This window comes from Notamacropus eugenii, chromosome 4 (assembly GCF_028372415.1).
Source record: "Notamacropus eugenii isolate mMacEug1 chromosome 4, mMacEug1.pri_v2, whole genome shotgun sequence".
Classification (NCBI taxonomy): domain Eukaryota; kingdom Metazoa; phylum Chordata; class Mammalia; order Diprotodontia; family Macropodidae; genus Notamacropus; species Notamacropus eugenii.
The window spans coordinates 419,196,157-419,213,457 of NC_092875.1; the positions used below are offsets into that span (position 1 = coordinate 419,196,157).

The 17,301-nt window shown below is 36.0% G+C and overlaps 1 protein-coding gene across 1 annotated transcript in view; it reads right to left on the bottom strand.

The window, feature by feature from the left end:
* C7 (complement C7) overlaps positions 1-17,301 on the bottom strand; it is a 68,551-nt gene that overhangs the window by 16,440 nt on the left and 34,810 nt on the right. The window contains exons 11-15 of the mRNA XM_072605742.1: positions 16,164-16,392; positions 14,866-15,037; positions 8,463-8,550; positions 6,647-6,779; positions 5,224-5,412 (exon numbers count right to left, since the gene is read on the bottom strand). Coding sequence (XP_072461843.1) covers positions 5,224-5,412; positions 6,647-6,779; positions 8,463-8,550; positions 14,866-15,037; positions 16,164-16,392 — 811 coding nt within the window. The remainder of the gene's footprint in view (positions 1-5,223; positions 5,413-6,646; positions 6,780-8,462; positions 8,551-14,865; positions 15,038-16,163; positions 16,393-17,301) is intronic.

Genomic DNA, 17,301 nt, shown 5'->3' on the forward strand with positions numbered 1-17,301 from the left:
ATAAAATATTGGGGAGTCTGTGTCAAGACCAAACCAGGAATTATATGAATACAGTTGTAAAATACTTTTCTCACGAATAAAGTGACATCTAAACAATTAGAAAAATACCAGTTGCTCATGGTAGGCCAAACTAATATAATAAAAATGACAATTCTACCTAAATTAATATATTTATTCAGTGGCATACCAAAGTACAAAAAAAATTATTTTATAGAACTAGAAAAAATAACAAAATTCCTCTGAAAGAACAAAAGTTCAATATCAAAGGAATTAATGAAAAGAAATACAAGGGAAGGTAACCTAGTTATATCAGATCTGAAACTACATTATAAAGTAGCACATGATGAATCAGTGGAATAGGTTTGGTACACAAGACAGTAGTCAGTCACTATAGTAATCTACTGTTTGATTAATCCAAAGACTCCAGCTTCTGAGATAACAATTCACTATTTGACAAAAAACACTGGGAAAACTGGAAAATAGTATGGCAGAAACTAGACATAGACCAACATCTGACACTGTATAACAAGACAAGGTCAAAATGGGTACCTGATTTAGATATAAAGGGTGATACTATAAACAGATTAGGGGAGCAAGGAATAGTTTAACTGTTGGATTTATGGAGAAGGGAAGAATCTGTGACTAAAAAAGAAATAGAAAACATTATGAAATGCAAAATGGATAATTTTGATTACATTAAATTAAAAAGGATTTACACATAGTCAATGCAATCAAGATTAGAAGGAAATCAGAAAGCTGGGAAGCAATTTCTATAGCCAGTGTCTATGATAAAGGGCCTCATTTCTAAAATATATAGAGAACTGATTCAATATAAGAATACAAGTCATTCCCCAATTTATAAATGGTCAAAGGATATGAACAGGCAGATTTTGGATGAAGAAATTAAAGCTATCTATAATCATATGAAAAAATGCTCTAAATCACTATTGATTAGAGAAATGCAAATTAAAACAACTCTGAGGTACCATATCATACCTATCAGTTTGGTTAATATGACAAAACAGGAAAATGACAAATGTTGGAGAAGATGTGGGAAAATTAGAACATTAATGCATTGTTGGTATTGTGAACTGATCCAATCATTCTGGAGAGCAATTTGGAACTGTGTCCAAGGAGCTATAAAATTGTGCATACCCTTTAATCCAGCAATACCACTACTAGGCCTGTATCCCAAAGAGATCATAAAAAGAGGGGAAAGGACCAACATACACAAAAATATTGATAGCAGTTCTTTTTAAAAAAAATTTATTTATTTTTGTTTTCAACATTCACTTTTATAAGATTTTGAGTTCCAAATATCCTCCCTCCTCTCTCCCCTCCCCATGATGGCATGTAATACATTAATATATATGTACAAACATATTATATATTTACATATAAATATTTATTTCCACATTAGTTGTAAAAGAAGAATCAGAACAAAAGGGAAAAACTATGAGAAAAAAAACACAAAAAAGAGAAAATAGCATGCAGAGTAGCTCTTTTTGTGGTGGTAAAGAATAGAAAATTGAGGGGATGCCCATCAACTGGGGAATGGCTAAACAAGTTGTGATATATGAAGGTAATAGAATACTATTGTGCTATAAGAAATGATGGAAACCTGGAAAGACCTACACGAACTGATGCTGAGTGAAGTGAACAGAACCAGAACATCGTACACAGCAACAGCAACATTGTGCATCGATCAACTGCAATAGACTTAGTTATTATCAGCAAAGAGCTACGGCATCTGAATACAGATTGAAGCAGACTATTTCCTCTTTTTTTCTTTTTTGTGGTTTTTCCCTGTTGTGCTGATCCTTCTTTCACAACATGACTAAAGTGGAAATATGTTTAGCATGATTGTACATTTATGCCTATATCAGATTGTGTGCTGTCTTAGGAATAGGGAAGGGAGGGAGAAAGAAATTTGAAACTCAAAATCTTATAAAAGTAAATGTTGAAAACTGTCTTTACATATAATTGGAAAAAATAAAATACTAAATAAAAATAAAGTAAAATAAATAAATAGATAGACAAATAAATAAAAATGATAAAGGGGGGGAGAAATAGTCTTTGTAAATGATGTATACAGAAATGTTGCTTACAACCTGAGAAGACTTGAAATGGCTTCTGTAGCATCAGCAAGCAAGTCAATAAAGACTAATGACAAGATAACTTATAAACCTGCGCATGTTTGGGTCATTCAGCACCTTCTTCTTTACAAATGAGATGTTTCAATACAAATTTAAAAAACTGGATAATAGACTCACAAATTAGTTCTCTTTTTTCTTTCTTTTTAACTCTTTGGTACAGGGGATGGCTTCCTTATAGGGAGGGAAAAGGATTCACGAAGGAAAGTGATATTGAAGTAAAATATCAATAAAATTAATGTTATAATATATTATGTTATAAATTACATAAATAATAATGTTTTATTAGTAGTTTTATATAAATAATGTTTTATTATTAATATTATATAGGTAATGATATTTTAAAATTAAGGCAGACAGGTTTTTTAATTAAAGGAAACTGGGATAGGGGGAGGGGAAGAGAAAAAATGGATAGCAGAGATATTTCCCAAATCTTTAACAGAAAATTTATAATCATTCACAAAAACTTAGAATTGAACAAGTTTCAAATATTCAGTGAGCCAATAACTGATCTTTTGTGACCAGGGAAAACCAAATCTATAAATTCTGTTGTGAGCTATACAGGTTGAGCATCCATGAAGGCAATAAAGTCTTAAAAAAAAAAAAAAAAAAGATTTTTCCCTTTCTGAAGAGTCAGAATCAAAATAAACAAAACAAAGACAGATCTTTTGTGTTCTTCATATGATTTGTCAGCCAAAAAACACAAAAACAAAAACAGTGCTGTCACGGCCCATTTAGAAAATGTGTCTTTTTTTTTGGAACTTCCAGAAATGTGATACAGTTCAGGATATCACAATTTTTAGAACCCTGTTCTTTCAAAACCAAATTTCTTCCAATCAAGACAGGGACCCAAACCTATCAGAAGTGTAAAAATCATATGGTTGAATGAAGGCCAAATAGCTTGTCACTTTTTAGTTAGCAGGGGTTTAAAAAAAATCAACCAATCATTGCAGTCCCTCAAAAATATACTCAGAAAGTATATTTTCCTTGAAATCATCATTCTCAGATAATTTCCGCTAAATGGGAGAAATATCATCCCAAAGAATTTTTTTAAGCAAAGTACCTGAAAACAGCCATTTTAGAAAAGCAAATAAATGTGCAATCTCCTTTCAGAACAAAAATGCAACCCCATCAGAACCACATTGCTTTCTTTCATTTCAGAAATCACTGTCCAGGTGCATTATTTTCAATATCCCAAATAAATAAACTCATGGTTATTCTGGTTTCAATATATATGTGAAATAAAACTATTCTCCATTAATAATGGTTTTTGATTAATAAAGAGGACATTACAATTTGTCCTAAATAGATTACAGTTCAGCACTCCTATCTCTTTTCTACTTCTGTGATGTTTTAATTTCATGACCAAGGTCCACATGTAACATAATTCTTTGGAATCCTTTCTTTTCCAAATAAAATTTGAGTCCACATAACAATGTCACATAGTGAATTAACCTCTTCCCTTGCCCTTCGCAACACAAAAGAGAAGCTTCTTGAAAGCAAAAATGTTTTATTTTTGTCTTTGCATCATCAGAGACTATCACAGGGCATCGCACACACATTGGCATTTAACAAATATTAACTTGAATTGAATCTAGTCCTACATAGTGATAATGGAAAGGTAAATTAATTGTCTTAAAGATGCAAACATAGATAAAAATAAGACCCTTTTGTAGTCAAATTTGATAAATGTTTGCTAAGTTAATTGAATATGTAAAGCATGCAGTAGCAATTTGGTTCCTTTGTGGCTATAACTGCAAAACTATATAATTTTAATTTCATTTCAGATTTTCAAAAGAAAGAAGACTAATAAGTTTATTTCAACCAAATTTGTCCTTTCTCAAATATCTTTGACCTTTTGGGGCTCAGTTTCCTCAATTGTAAAGTAGAGAAGGTGGAGGGAATTTATACTGTATAATCCCTAAAATCCCTTCCACTCTCAATCTCATGCACCCTAGGATTTGTACCCAGAAATACTTTGACGTTTCTAAATACCTTCGCATCTGAGGGACCCGCTATAGAGAAGAGCTCAGTCTGCTGAGTGTTCCAAATGCTAGGTTCCTTATTTGCCACTTTTAAAAGCAGCATCACTGAACACAGCTGTCTTTTCCTTCTTGAAATTCTTTTTTGCAGTTTTAAGCATATCTGTGATTTAATCTACAATTTTAATAATGTCAGCAAACAAAATAAGCACTAGGGAAAGAAAACTGGGGTTTTGACATCAGTTGTCGTCTGGACCCTGCATGTAGTGAAATGATGGGGAAAAATCCCAAAGAATTTCAAAGTCCTCCTTTCAAAAATCCCATTCCTCTGTTCCTCTGGGGTTTTCAAAGCAGCCACGCTCATTTTTCATGGGACATTTGTAGGCATGGTTGTTAATCTCTCAAAAGTTGCTCTGCTTGCCAGTGACTTCCAAATTCTGATATACATCTGTATCGTGTTATGATGCCTTAGATGTAAATTGGTTCTACTTTTAGCAGCATAAAAAGTGAACCCAAAATGTGTTTAACATGATTGTACATGTTTAATATATATCAGATTACTTGCTGTCAGGGTAAGAGGGCAGGGGAGTAAGGGAGGGGAGGAGAAAAATTTAAAACTCAAAATCTGATTTTATAAAAGAATGTTGAAAACTGCTTTTAGTAGTGCAAAAAGTGACCACACAATATATTTAACATGACTGTACATGTACAACCTATATCAGATTACTTGTTGTTTGGGGTAGGGGGAGGGAAAGAAGAAGAAAAAATTTGGAACTCAAAATCTTATTTAAAAAAGGATGTTAAAAACTATCTTTGTACATAAATGGAAAAAAATAAAATATGACCTACCAAAAAATGACCAAAATTAAGGCAATTTGAACATGAACCAAAATATGTAGGTAAAATGGATTCCCCCTGCTTTGAAGGTGCAGGTCACATGAGCTTCATGAGGACAGAGAGGATTTCATTTTTGTCTTTTGTGCCTCAAGCACCTAGTACAGGGCCTGGCACATAGTAGGTCCTGAATAAATTGGTTGAATTTAATTAAATTGCTGGACTAGAATCACTGAAAACAAAGCACAACTTACCTTTTAATCTGCAATGGGAGTTCATGTCAGGCCACCACTTCAAACTGGAGCCACATGAGAATACAGATGGGCCTTCCAATATCATGCTCCCTGAGCAGGCCAAGGTCACCTTCTCTCCAACCTCATAGAAAGCTTTCTTGGGATCACTTTGGAGATCTTTTTCCAAGGTAGGCAAGACACAACCTATTTCTAAAGAGAACATCAAGTTGAAGAATGTATGGATCCTTAAATTCCCAAATTATCAGTCCTGTGTTGCATGGATATTTTTAATTTGTTCTTGCTCACGAGTGGAGGACAGAGTAGTATGGGGAAACTCACTCTTGAGAACTTTCTGAAAGACCAAGACACATATTCTTCCTCTAGAAGTAAAATGAAACTTTTAATTAAATAAGACTGATGAATGCAGAGACCTAAAAATCAACCTACCAATTAAAGAAAAAATTAGCTAAACCTCAAACTCTTTACTTGAGTGATCTCCCACACAGATTTTGCCTAATGCCATGTTCTGGTATATTTGTAGAAGATTAACATTACTCTATGGAAATTTTTAGTTGGCAATTTTATCATCATAATTCTTAAGGCTGTCAAGTGTTCATTTTCGTCTGTCTCCATCCCTTATGACCTATTTACCATTGTTAGCCCGGGTCCTCAAGATGAAAATATATCAGATACAAAGAGAGAAAAGACATAGCTAGAGACACCATGAAACAGAATGAGAAAAACTATAAGAAAGTTTTACTGGACCCCTAATAGTCACCACACTTTGGAAAACTTTGCTCTATTTCTTACATGTTTTCGTATTGGAATTAATTATCTCATGTGTTTCACTGCCTAAGATTTTCAACATGTCACATTAGCCAGCTCACAACATTTTGTTTCCATTAACCTGACTTTGTGAAACAGGTAGCTGCTGCAACACAACTGAGATGGAACCCTAAGTAGAGATCTGGGGGATAGTCTAACAAGTTAAAGAATTCTCCAAGAACTGAATAATAATTAATAATGATAACTAACATTTATATAGCATTTTAAGGTATGCAAAGTGATTTACATATATTATCTCAGTTGATCCTTTCAACAGCCCTGTAAAAAAGGTACCACAATTATCCCCATTTTATAGACGAAGAAACTGAGACTTGCCTGGGTTCATCCTAGTGGTAAAAGAAGCATTCAAACTCAGGTCTTGTTAACTGCAAGTCTAGCACTCTATCTACCCCACTACCTAGCAGCATCCACAGCAAAACAGAATATTCCCAAGAGGATTACTCAGTATAGCTCTGAAGTTGGCTTAGGACCAAATCAGTTTCCAAAGTAAATGATGTCAGGACCCAAAATAAGCAGCCACTTGTCTCAGTACAGACTTCAGTGCACCCCAACTGTAATTTTCAGGCTTAAGTAGGACAATATAATTAAGAATACATACTCTGGCAATGTTTTTCCCCAACAAGCCAAGTTAAATCTTCTCCACATTTGGCAACAGGGTCCCCAACAAGAGCATATCCCTCCTGGCATGTATAAACCACACTTCTTCCAACTGGAAATGACGGACCTGTATCCTAAACACAGTGAGGAAAAGTCAGAACATGAAGCAGGGGAAGAGAATGATGTTTTTAAGGAAGAAAATCAGTTGTGTGCATATTGCAGATAGAGACATCATGGATACAACATACATGTAATATATAGGTATATGCACATATGATTGCATGTGTAAATGTGTACATGATGGATACAAGTAGGCTGCAGCCATATGTGCAAGAATTGGCATAATATTGTCAACCAGAAAATGTACAATCAAAAAAGGAGTCAATCATGTAGCCAGGGAGAAGGGAATGAGGGTAAAGGACGAGTATGTATTGTCTGCTGTGTGCCAGGCACTGTGCTAAGGACTTCACGAAAATGATCTCATTTGAGCCTCACAACCATCCTGGATAATGGGTGTTCATTTGATCCCCGCTTTTACAGTTGAGAAAACCTTAAATAATCTTCCCAGGGTCAGACAGGAACTTTCCCAGGACTCTTATCCATGGTGCCACCGAGGTATCTCTGCAGTAGAATTTAGGGATAGAGGTAGAGTGAAGAACAATAATCAGGCAACCTAGGAGCTACACCAGTACTCACAAAACGCAAAAACTTACAGGAAGGTCCCAAGCATGTTTAAGGAAAGGTGTATGGAAGAACAAGGACAGTGAGGATAAAATGACGGGATGGGTTAGTGCCTGCACTGATGAAGGTTGTGCCTATATCAATCATAGTACCGTTTAAAGATGTGAGTAACATTTGCTTTGGCAATACAGTGGATGTACTGAGAAGTAAGAAAGACTCAAAAGTTGAAAAGTTGAAGCTGTTGGTTTAATGTGAACCAAAAGGAGAGAGGGCAAATTCCTGTGTTGTCCAATTACTAGGAAGGATGTCCATTCATTCCCTTTCCCATTCTAGATATAAAAATGCCAAAAGTACAGTTATAGGAAGCTCACAATCCACAAGCTAAAGGTCTACTAGTCTAATGGACTTCCTTGGGATAGTCCAACCAGAATGGACTGCCAAACTGACATGTTCCTGGGGGGAAGTTCACTCTCAATACCAATGATATATGTTTCTGTGTTTACAAATCTGAATTTAGCTTTATGGTTTGAGTGAAATGACCTCTGATACACTTACATTTCTAGTAGGAAGAAAAGGAAGAAAATGGGGAAGGATAATTTTTATTCTCTTTACTATACAGTAAAGGATAAGTTCCTTGGGAGCAGGGATTGTCTTCACTTTTTCTTTGTATCCCTAGGGTTTAGCACTGTGTCAGTCACAGAGTTGGAACTTAATAAACACTTGCTAATTGGCATGAAAGAAAAGTCACAAATTAGTTTTAAAAAAAACAAAAAGAACATAGAAGGGGGAGGAAAGAGGATCAAGGGGGATGATTCAAATAAATTTTTGTGTATTATTTCTCTGAAAGAGGTGGACTTCTAGCTGGGAGGAATTCTATGGGATAGTAAAACTTTCACTACTGGAAGTCACAGTCAGGAGATTTTTGTGACTTTGGACAAGTTATTTAAGTTATTATTCAGTTACTTCTGAACCTTGATTTTTTTTTTCACCTGTAAAAAGAAATGTTAAATTACATGATCTGTAAGGTCCTCTTCAATTCAAAAATTCTATGATTCTGTGCAACTGAACTACAGCTAAAGCAGCATGGCCCAAACATAAATAAAAGGCCCAATGTAAAGACAACACTGAAAACCTACTTGAATAAATCCATTTTCCAAGGGAGGTGGTGATGAGCAGGACGTTGTGGGGACTCCAGACATATCAAAGCAATGTGGTTCTATCAAGCTAGAAAGCAGAACAGAAAAGGCCTTTATCATTATTTAGATAAGTCTGCAGAGATTGTATACATTATTGTATATACTGATTCATCCTTTTGTTCGTGTGTTAGGGGAACGTTTATGTATGTACAGCAATACGACAGCTAACAAGATAAAATCAAAATAGATATATGCTGAGATTTCAAGCAGCTAAGTTAGGAAATAAAGAAAGATTTATTAGAATAGTCCTTTCAGGTCTCAAATATACAAAAAAAAATTTATAGCAGCTTTTATTTTATTTTTGGTGGCAAAGAATTAGAAGTTAAAGGGTGCTGCCAGTGGCAGAACAGATTATGGTATGTTAATATGATGGAATATCCTTGTGCTGTAGCAAATAATGAAAGGAATGATTTCAGAGAAACCTTGGAAGACTTGAATGAATTGATGAAGAACTAAGTAAGTAGAACCAGGAGAACAATTAATAGCAACAACATTGTAAATAGAAACCACCTTGAAACACAAAAGAACTCTGATTAACTACAATGACCAACCACAATTCCAGAGGACCAAGGATAAAGAAAGCTACACCCCTCCTGACCGAGAAGCTATGTACCCATGGTACAGAATGAGACATACATGTATATATAATTCATATGTGTGCTTGTGTGTATGCATGCATATGTGTATCTCTGTATATGTGTGTATATATACACATATTTTTTTTTAACATGGCCAAGCATGGAAATTTTTTTTTGCTTGACTATGAATATTTGTTACAAGGGTTTTGTTTTTCTTTTTTTTTCCAAAGAGGCAAATGAAAGAGAGAAAAATAAATTTTGTGAAATTGAAAACTATTCAATTTTAAAAATAAATAAAATGTACCACAACCTCCAACATCACTTACAAGTCTGAGATTCTGTGACTTAATCAAGGCAGAAAGTAGTAACAGAATCTAATGCCTTATCATCAACTAATCCAACTCCTGACACAGTAGTTATGTAATTGATACTTCAGTATTTTAGCGAATCTGTGATGTCATTTATAAATGACTGAATGGGCCCCAACTACAAAAATATATATCAGAACCCATGGTACCCTTCTTATCACATACAATTCTTATCTATATTCTCCCATAAATTCTGTATCAATAGACAATTTACTCAAAGTGCAAATGACCTTCCTCAAGGTCTGTCTCCTCATATCCCTAAGACATAACACATTGCCTAACACATGGTAAACAGTAAATATTTGTTGCCTAGAACTGACTGACCATGGATCCCAGTGTAGCCCTTGTTTGGGATATGATCTATTATCCCTCCTTCTCATGACCTGACCAGCCCTACCTTCTTTCCAAGAATATATTTGCCAAGTGACGCTTTTCAAGATATTTTTTGTCCACAGGTCATCATTAGAAATATGTACCCTATTCATGCCTAACATACAATCTTGTCAGTCACACCTAATTTTGATTCTCAAGAGACTATGGTCTTCAGTGATTTGAAGCCACAAGGTATCTCCAGAAGAACGTTGGTGTTAAATGGAGTTTTGTGTAATGGAGTAGATGGGGATCACTGAAAGGGCTATTCAGTTCTCAAGTATAACCCTATATAGTCTCTTCATTCTATTCAGTTCTGTAAGAAATAGTGATAATCTGACTAAATGCCCTATTTCCCCCTTTTTAAAGGGCCAACATCTAGTTTAACTGGGTAAAGTTGGAGTTATAATAATGTTTAGTGTCTTCTCATTTATATCCTTCCTTTTAATTTGATATTAACTTTGACTTTGATCATGGTTTGCCTGCCTCCAAACAGTTAATTTAGAAATTGCTTCCATTTCAGTAAATGGCCGTTTCCTGTCTCTTAAGATAAAGTAAATTACATTTTTAGTGTATTATTTAGCACTTGCCATTTCCAGTTCCCTCCAATTCTCTTCTCAAAATACATTGTTTATGTATTTAGATATGAGAATTCTGAGTAATTTATAAATCTTCGACCTCTTTTATTTCTTAAACTTGACCTATATTTTTAACGTTTTTCACTTATGTTGACCACATTATAGTAACTAAATATTAAGGTACATATTAATTTGGCTTAGAGAATCATGTTAATGTTCTTCATAAACTTAGTGCTTTGCGTCATGCAGCAAATGTTTCAGCACCAGCTGCTGTGTCTCCATAGTGGTTTTTTTGCTTATGCTCACCATGCACTCATGCAAGACAAGGTGACCAAGGGTCCTGGGAAATTATGCTTTTATTGTCTTTGGTAACATGGTGAAATCATCTCTGCCAACTCAAGGAGTGCCCAAAGCATTGTACTTTCCTCTCCAAGGAAAACCTGTGAGACATCTTTCCATTTTTCAGAAATTTCCTTATGCCTTCTGGTTTCATTTATCATGAGAAAGTCTATATTTACATGGATGGTTCATTTTCTTCAGTATTACATCAATTGCTGATCACTGGACAAAAATTCTCACTCTTTCATTCTTTCTCTGTCTTTCTCTCTTCTCTGTCTTTCTCTGTGTTTCTTTCTCTCCCATTTAAATATTTACAATTAGTTTAAAACAATATGAGTCTCAAGAACACTCTCCCACTATCTCTGTGGAAATACAATAGGGTCATACAAGATCAAGGATCATTTCTTTATATTTTTGTCTATTTCATATGCTGTTACAGAGAAAAGTAAATCATCATCAGGTCCAATCTACTTAACAATGAACCTTTCCATATTTAGCTAGGCAGTTCCCCAGACAATAGGCACTGGCTGTCACTGAGATCACACTAAGAGTCTTTCCAGCCTTAGAGCATCTGCTCATGCCTGTGTTCCACTAACATAGGACTTCAAGCACCAAGGGTCACTGTTACATCATGATGAAGCATCAGAATAGGACCTTAGTGGAAGATGTACGCCATTGGTGCCCGCTAAATATGAATGAATTGATTAATCAAGTTGTATTCTGATCAGAATTGCTCACCCTCCTTAATAGGCAAGAATTCATTCACTAGAATTTTCCCCTGCACAATGATAATTTACATTTCTATAGCACTGCAAGATTTCCAAAGCACTTTACACAAACACAGACACACACAGACAGACAGACAGACAGACAGACAGACACACACACACACACACACACACACACACACACACACACACATACACCTACCCTGAAGGTAGGTAGGGAGTAGACATATTACTATGCCTATTTTGCAGACAAGAAAGTTATAATTTTAAATATTACTTTCCTACAGTCACAGAGTTAATAGGTAGAGAACCTAAATTCAAACGTAGTTTTTCTTACTCTTAAGTCCAGTGTTCCTTTCACTTCTCCATACTGCATCTAGACTAACATTAGACTGCAAAAGACAATAAGCATAGCTACATGATGTAGGCAGAGGACCCCTGCCCATTATGCCACAAGGAATTGCAAAATCCCAAGCTCATCCCTAGGAATATATGCCCTAAAATTCTACATCCCTCTATGTTTCCTCAATCAAGAAACTTGTGAAGCAGTTGCAGTTTCGGGCAGAACATTTAGGAACCCACAGAAGCAAGCCCATCAAAAGCAGGATGTAGTTCAACAGAAGGACTTTCAATTAGCAAGTTTACTTCCTTACACATCCAACAATAATTACACTTCCTTTTCACCAACTAAAATGATCCAACCCTAAGTATATGATTTTCTATTTTTTCTTCATGTCATAGTTAGGATGAGTTCACCAAGGAAAAGAGAAAAGAGGACTAGATCAGGGTTTGATTTGTTCATGGAGTTTCTTTTGATATAGCTTGGCCCAGGGCATTTGCAAACTGGGAGAGGGAAAAGGAAGGAGAGTTTGTAGAGCTGGTGTCAGCTACTCATTGTCTACTGCAGAGATTCTCCCAGTTTTTCAAGGGCATCTCATGTTAATAAATGTGTGACAGCTCTGAAAATTAAGCCAGCGCAGATGGACTGTGGAAGAACAGGTACCAGAATGCCCTGTTGATGTAGCTGTTAACTGGTCCAGCCATTCTGGAAAGCAATTTGGAATTATGCCCCAAAAGCTATTAAACCATGCATGCCCTTTGACCCTGTGATAACAGTATTAAGTCTATACCTCCCAAAGAAATAAAAGAAAATGGAAAAGGACTCATTTATACAAAAAAAAAAATATTTATAGCAGCCTTTTTTTTGTGGTAGCAAAGAATTGGAAACTTAAGGAGATACTCATCAGTTGCAGAGTGTATATAGAGTAATAGAATGTAATGTAATGTAAATGTAATGTAAAGCAATAGAATGTGATGAGAAACAGTTCTACTATAAGAAATGATGAAGACTATAGTTTTAGAAAAACCTAGGAAAACTTGTATGAACTGATTCAAAATAAAGTGAGCAGAGCAAAAGTGCATAGACAATGAACTTTGACATCCTTACCAACTCTGATCACTACAATGATCAACCACAATTTTAAAGGACTCATGATGAAACATGCCATCCTCCTCCAGAGAGAGAAGTAATAGACTCAGAGTGCAAATGGGAAGGGAAGACATGGCTAAGTCAGGAATTTGCTTTGCATGACCATATAGATTTGGAATGGGGTTTTGTTCTTCTTGCCTTCTCAATAGTTGGGTGAGGGAAAGAATTCAGAACTAAAAATTAAATTAAATTTTTAAAAATTAAGCCAGCACTTTGCAAATCCTATGTCAGAGATGATACTTTTTGTATGCACAATGCAATATGACATGGAGCAGCGCCCCTGTATATGAAAAAGTGAGTTTCCTCTTCCTCCCTGTTCAGTTGTCAAAATGGATTCTGCTAGGTTATTCTATGTGTTTTCAAGGCATGTTTATATGAAGAGGAAACCACAGTGTCTTGCACATGTCATGTATTTAATAAATACTTATAATACTTACACTGCCTCCCTCCTGAGGTGGTTGTGAGGAAAGGTTTTTTAGGGTTTTTTAAAAAAACGGTAAAAGACTATGGAAATATGAATTGGGTAAATTCCCTTGTACAGAAACAAATCATTAAGGGAATCCTTTTTAGTTCAGAACCTTTAAATGATGGGTATTACTGATACAGACTAGCCAGGAATTCAGTATTTTCTCTTATCGGCATTAGTCCTTGAGGTACAGAAGTATGACAGGATTGCAGACTTCTAAGTATCTTTTAAACATATCTTCGAGTTTCATCATAGACACTTGACACTCACTGGCTATGTGATCTTGGGCAAGTCACTTAACCCCAATTGCCTCATCCTGGGTCATCTCCAGTCATCCTGATGAATATCTGGTCACTGGATTCAGATAGTTCTGGAGGAGAAATGAGGCTGATGACCTGCACAGCCCTCCCTTACTCAAAACAAAGTCAAGTACAAGTCATATCATTATTTCTCTGATGGCATGGTCTTCTTTGGCAACAAAGGACAAACACACACAGTTAATTTGACTATACTAGGACTTCTTACCCATCCTATTTCACTCTGCCTGCTAGAAGGTGAGACAGTTATTCACATAAGCTAGATATCTGTTTTCAAACTGTTTATCATTTGATTCGATGCAACAAATATTCACTAAATGGAAGGCAAGCTCCTTGAGAGCAGGAGCTATTGTTATTTGCTCTTTATATCCTCAGCACCTAACACACAGTCTAGTACATAGTAGGAAATCAATAACTCACAGCAGGAACTTGTTTCATAGTTAATTGGTTAACCATCTATTATATATTGCAATGAACTGTGATGACCTTACAGGGGAAATACAGAGATGAAATAAGACTCAATGAGTAATCAAGCTACTAAGAGAAAATACACAAGCAAATATTATGATATGAGGGCATGATATGATATGATATGATATGATATGATATGATATGATATGAGGGCACAAGAACAATCTAAAGAGAGGCATGTGAGAGTTTCAAAGGGGAAAGTCTCACTTATAAGGGGAAACCTGGGAAAGCTTCAGAGTAGTGGCTTTTGGACAGGACCTTGAAGGAAAGGAAGGGTTTTGATCATCAAAAATGTGGGAGTTAACCATTCCAGGCACAGGGAACACTGTTTACAAAGGCAGCGCAACAGGAAAGGGCTAGACAAGATTATACAATCATACCATAAGTTTCTAGTTGGAAAGGACCTTAGAGGCTATCAAATCCAAGCCCCTCCATACATTTTACAAATAAGGAAACAGAAGCAAAGAAAAGTTACGTGACTTGCCCAAGGTCCTATAGCTAGTAACTGTCTGAGGAAAGATTTGAAGATTTGAAAAATAATAAGAAAATAATAAATAAGAAAATACTATTTGAATAACTACTGTGTTTGTGTTACTGTATTCCACACAAAGACTGTTCAAAGGATTTGTTTTCATTTTACCGAAAATGCTCCAAATCTTCATTTTGGCAAGGTTGTGTTTCAAATGCTTCTCCAATACAGGATTTGCCACCTCCACTAGGACGGGGATTATCACAGCTTCGTCTCCGTACTTTCCTCCCTGCTGTACAAGTACTCCAAGAAGACCAGCAATTCCATCCTCCATCAACAATTCCTATTGGTCAAGAGACATGAAGGGTAAGAGTGTGACACCTCAATAAAGGTAAAGGCTTTCGGAATTTGGGGGTTAATTCTTTAGACCTTAAATTTATATCCCTAGTTTATGAATTTACTGGGGCTGGGAGGGAACATACAATTGAAGACTGTGTTCATCCCCAAATCACTCTTTGGTGTGTTAAGATGATATTTTACAGACACACAAATATGGTTCTTCACACTGGTTAGAAAGAACTACATCAGAGCTCACTCTAGTTGCAATTACAGTAAGATCTTACATTAAGTACATAGTGCTTTCATTTGATCTTTTTTTTAATTTCAAATTTCAATTGATGTCTTTTGTTCTTAAATTACTTTCATTTCCAAATATATTACAGCTTACTCCGCTCTCCAGTAAGGCATTTCTTGCAAGCAATAAATCGATCAACAAGCTTTTATTAATCACCCACTATGAGCCAAGGCAGTTTTATGTTATAAACAATAAAAAAGAAAGGCAAAAAGTAATTCAGAAAAACCAACCAACACATCAACAGAGAAGTCTCAGTCCCAAACAATATTCCACATCTAAGCCAGGATTCAAAGCATCTGACTCCAAATCTAAATGTCATGCTGTCTCAGTGAGAAAACCAGGGCTTAGAGAGCTTAAGAGAATTGCTTGAGGCAATTTAGCCAATAAGTGCTGAGGGTAGGGGTGGGGCTGGAGGATAAACTGAAATCTAAATCCCCTTATGCCTAATCATGTTCTTAAGATTACCCCCCATACTACCTCTCATTAACTCTGGAAAAATGTAACTGGCCCCTCAAAACTCATTTGCATAAGGTTTTTTGATTGATAGAGATTGATGACCCAATGCTCCAAGTCTGCCAGAGGGTTGGAGTTGATGAGAACCCGAAAAACAGGAGAGATTTTATTCTTCTGCCTTCCATTTTGAAGAGAGAAGCCATTAGGTACCAGATTCTCTTCAGAGAAAGGTAAGACTCTGAAAAGAAGCAAACAAGCCTTCTCTCTTAAAACTGGAAGCAAAAAGACCAAGATCTCTCTTCTCCATAGGGACTCAGTCTTCTCCACCAAGCCCATGCCTAAGTGCCAAAAATAACTTCAGGAATATAAAGTGAGTACTGACCTGCCTGTCCTTCTGCAAGGAATCCATGCTCACATGCAACACCAAACGTGTAAGGTTTGCAGTGGCACTGGCACTGGGTTCCCACAACTACAGCTAGGCCACCATTTTTACAAGGCTTGCAATGGCAAGGGTTGAATTCTGCCAGATACTCCTCAATGGCTCTTTTCAGATATAGCCTTTTGACCGATGCACAGGGAACCTCCTTCACAAGCTCATACAGAGGTGTGAGCTATAAGGGTCAAGACAAGATAAACATATGGATTACTTTAGGAAATAGCCTGCTAATTCTATTCTGTCCTTTTTCTAAATCTAAAAGACACTCATTAATTTTTTTTTAATTTTACCAAGAATTTAGGCAAGTCAAGATAAGGCAGGAGAAGGTGAATTCTCTATCTGAAGAAAGAGAAAATAATGCCTTCCAGTAGATGAAGGATTATGAGGAAGTTGTGATCCAGCAGCTCTCCATTTCTACCAAGTGAAGAAGGAAAGAAAATGGACCTGAAATGCAAAAGATTAATACCTGATACCATTTAGCACCTTAAGGTTTATATTATCTGGCTTGATCTTGTGAAGCTATTTATCACTTCTTTATAAGAGGGGAAAACAGAGGCTCAAAAAGCATAATTCAATTCAATTCAGTTCAGTAAATATTAAGGGCCTACTATGTGCCAGACATTAATGCTGGGCATGCTAAATGCTAAATGTTGGGCATGCAAAAAGAGGCAAAAGACAATCCCTGCCCTCAAGGAGCTAATAATCTAATGGGAGAGACAGGATTCAAACAAACATATATAAAGCAAGCTACAAGGATAAATAGGAAATAAAAAGGGAACGCATTGGAATTAAGAGGGTCTAAGGAAGAGATTCCTGTAGGAGATCGTATTTTTGTTGGGACTTAAAAGAAGACAGGCAAATCAGTAGTCAGAGAGGAGGAGGGAGAACATTCCAGGCATGGGGGACAGCCAGAGAAAATGCCCAGAACAGAGAGATGGAGTGTCTGGTATATGGAACAGCCAGGAGACGATTGTCCCCTGGATTGAAAAGTATGTGTTAGGGAGTAAGGTATAAGAAGCTTGGAAAAATAGCAGGGGGCTAGGTTATGAAGGACTTTGAATGCCAAATAGAGCACTTTGTATTT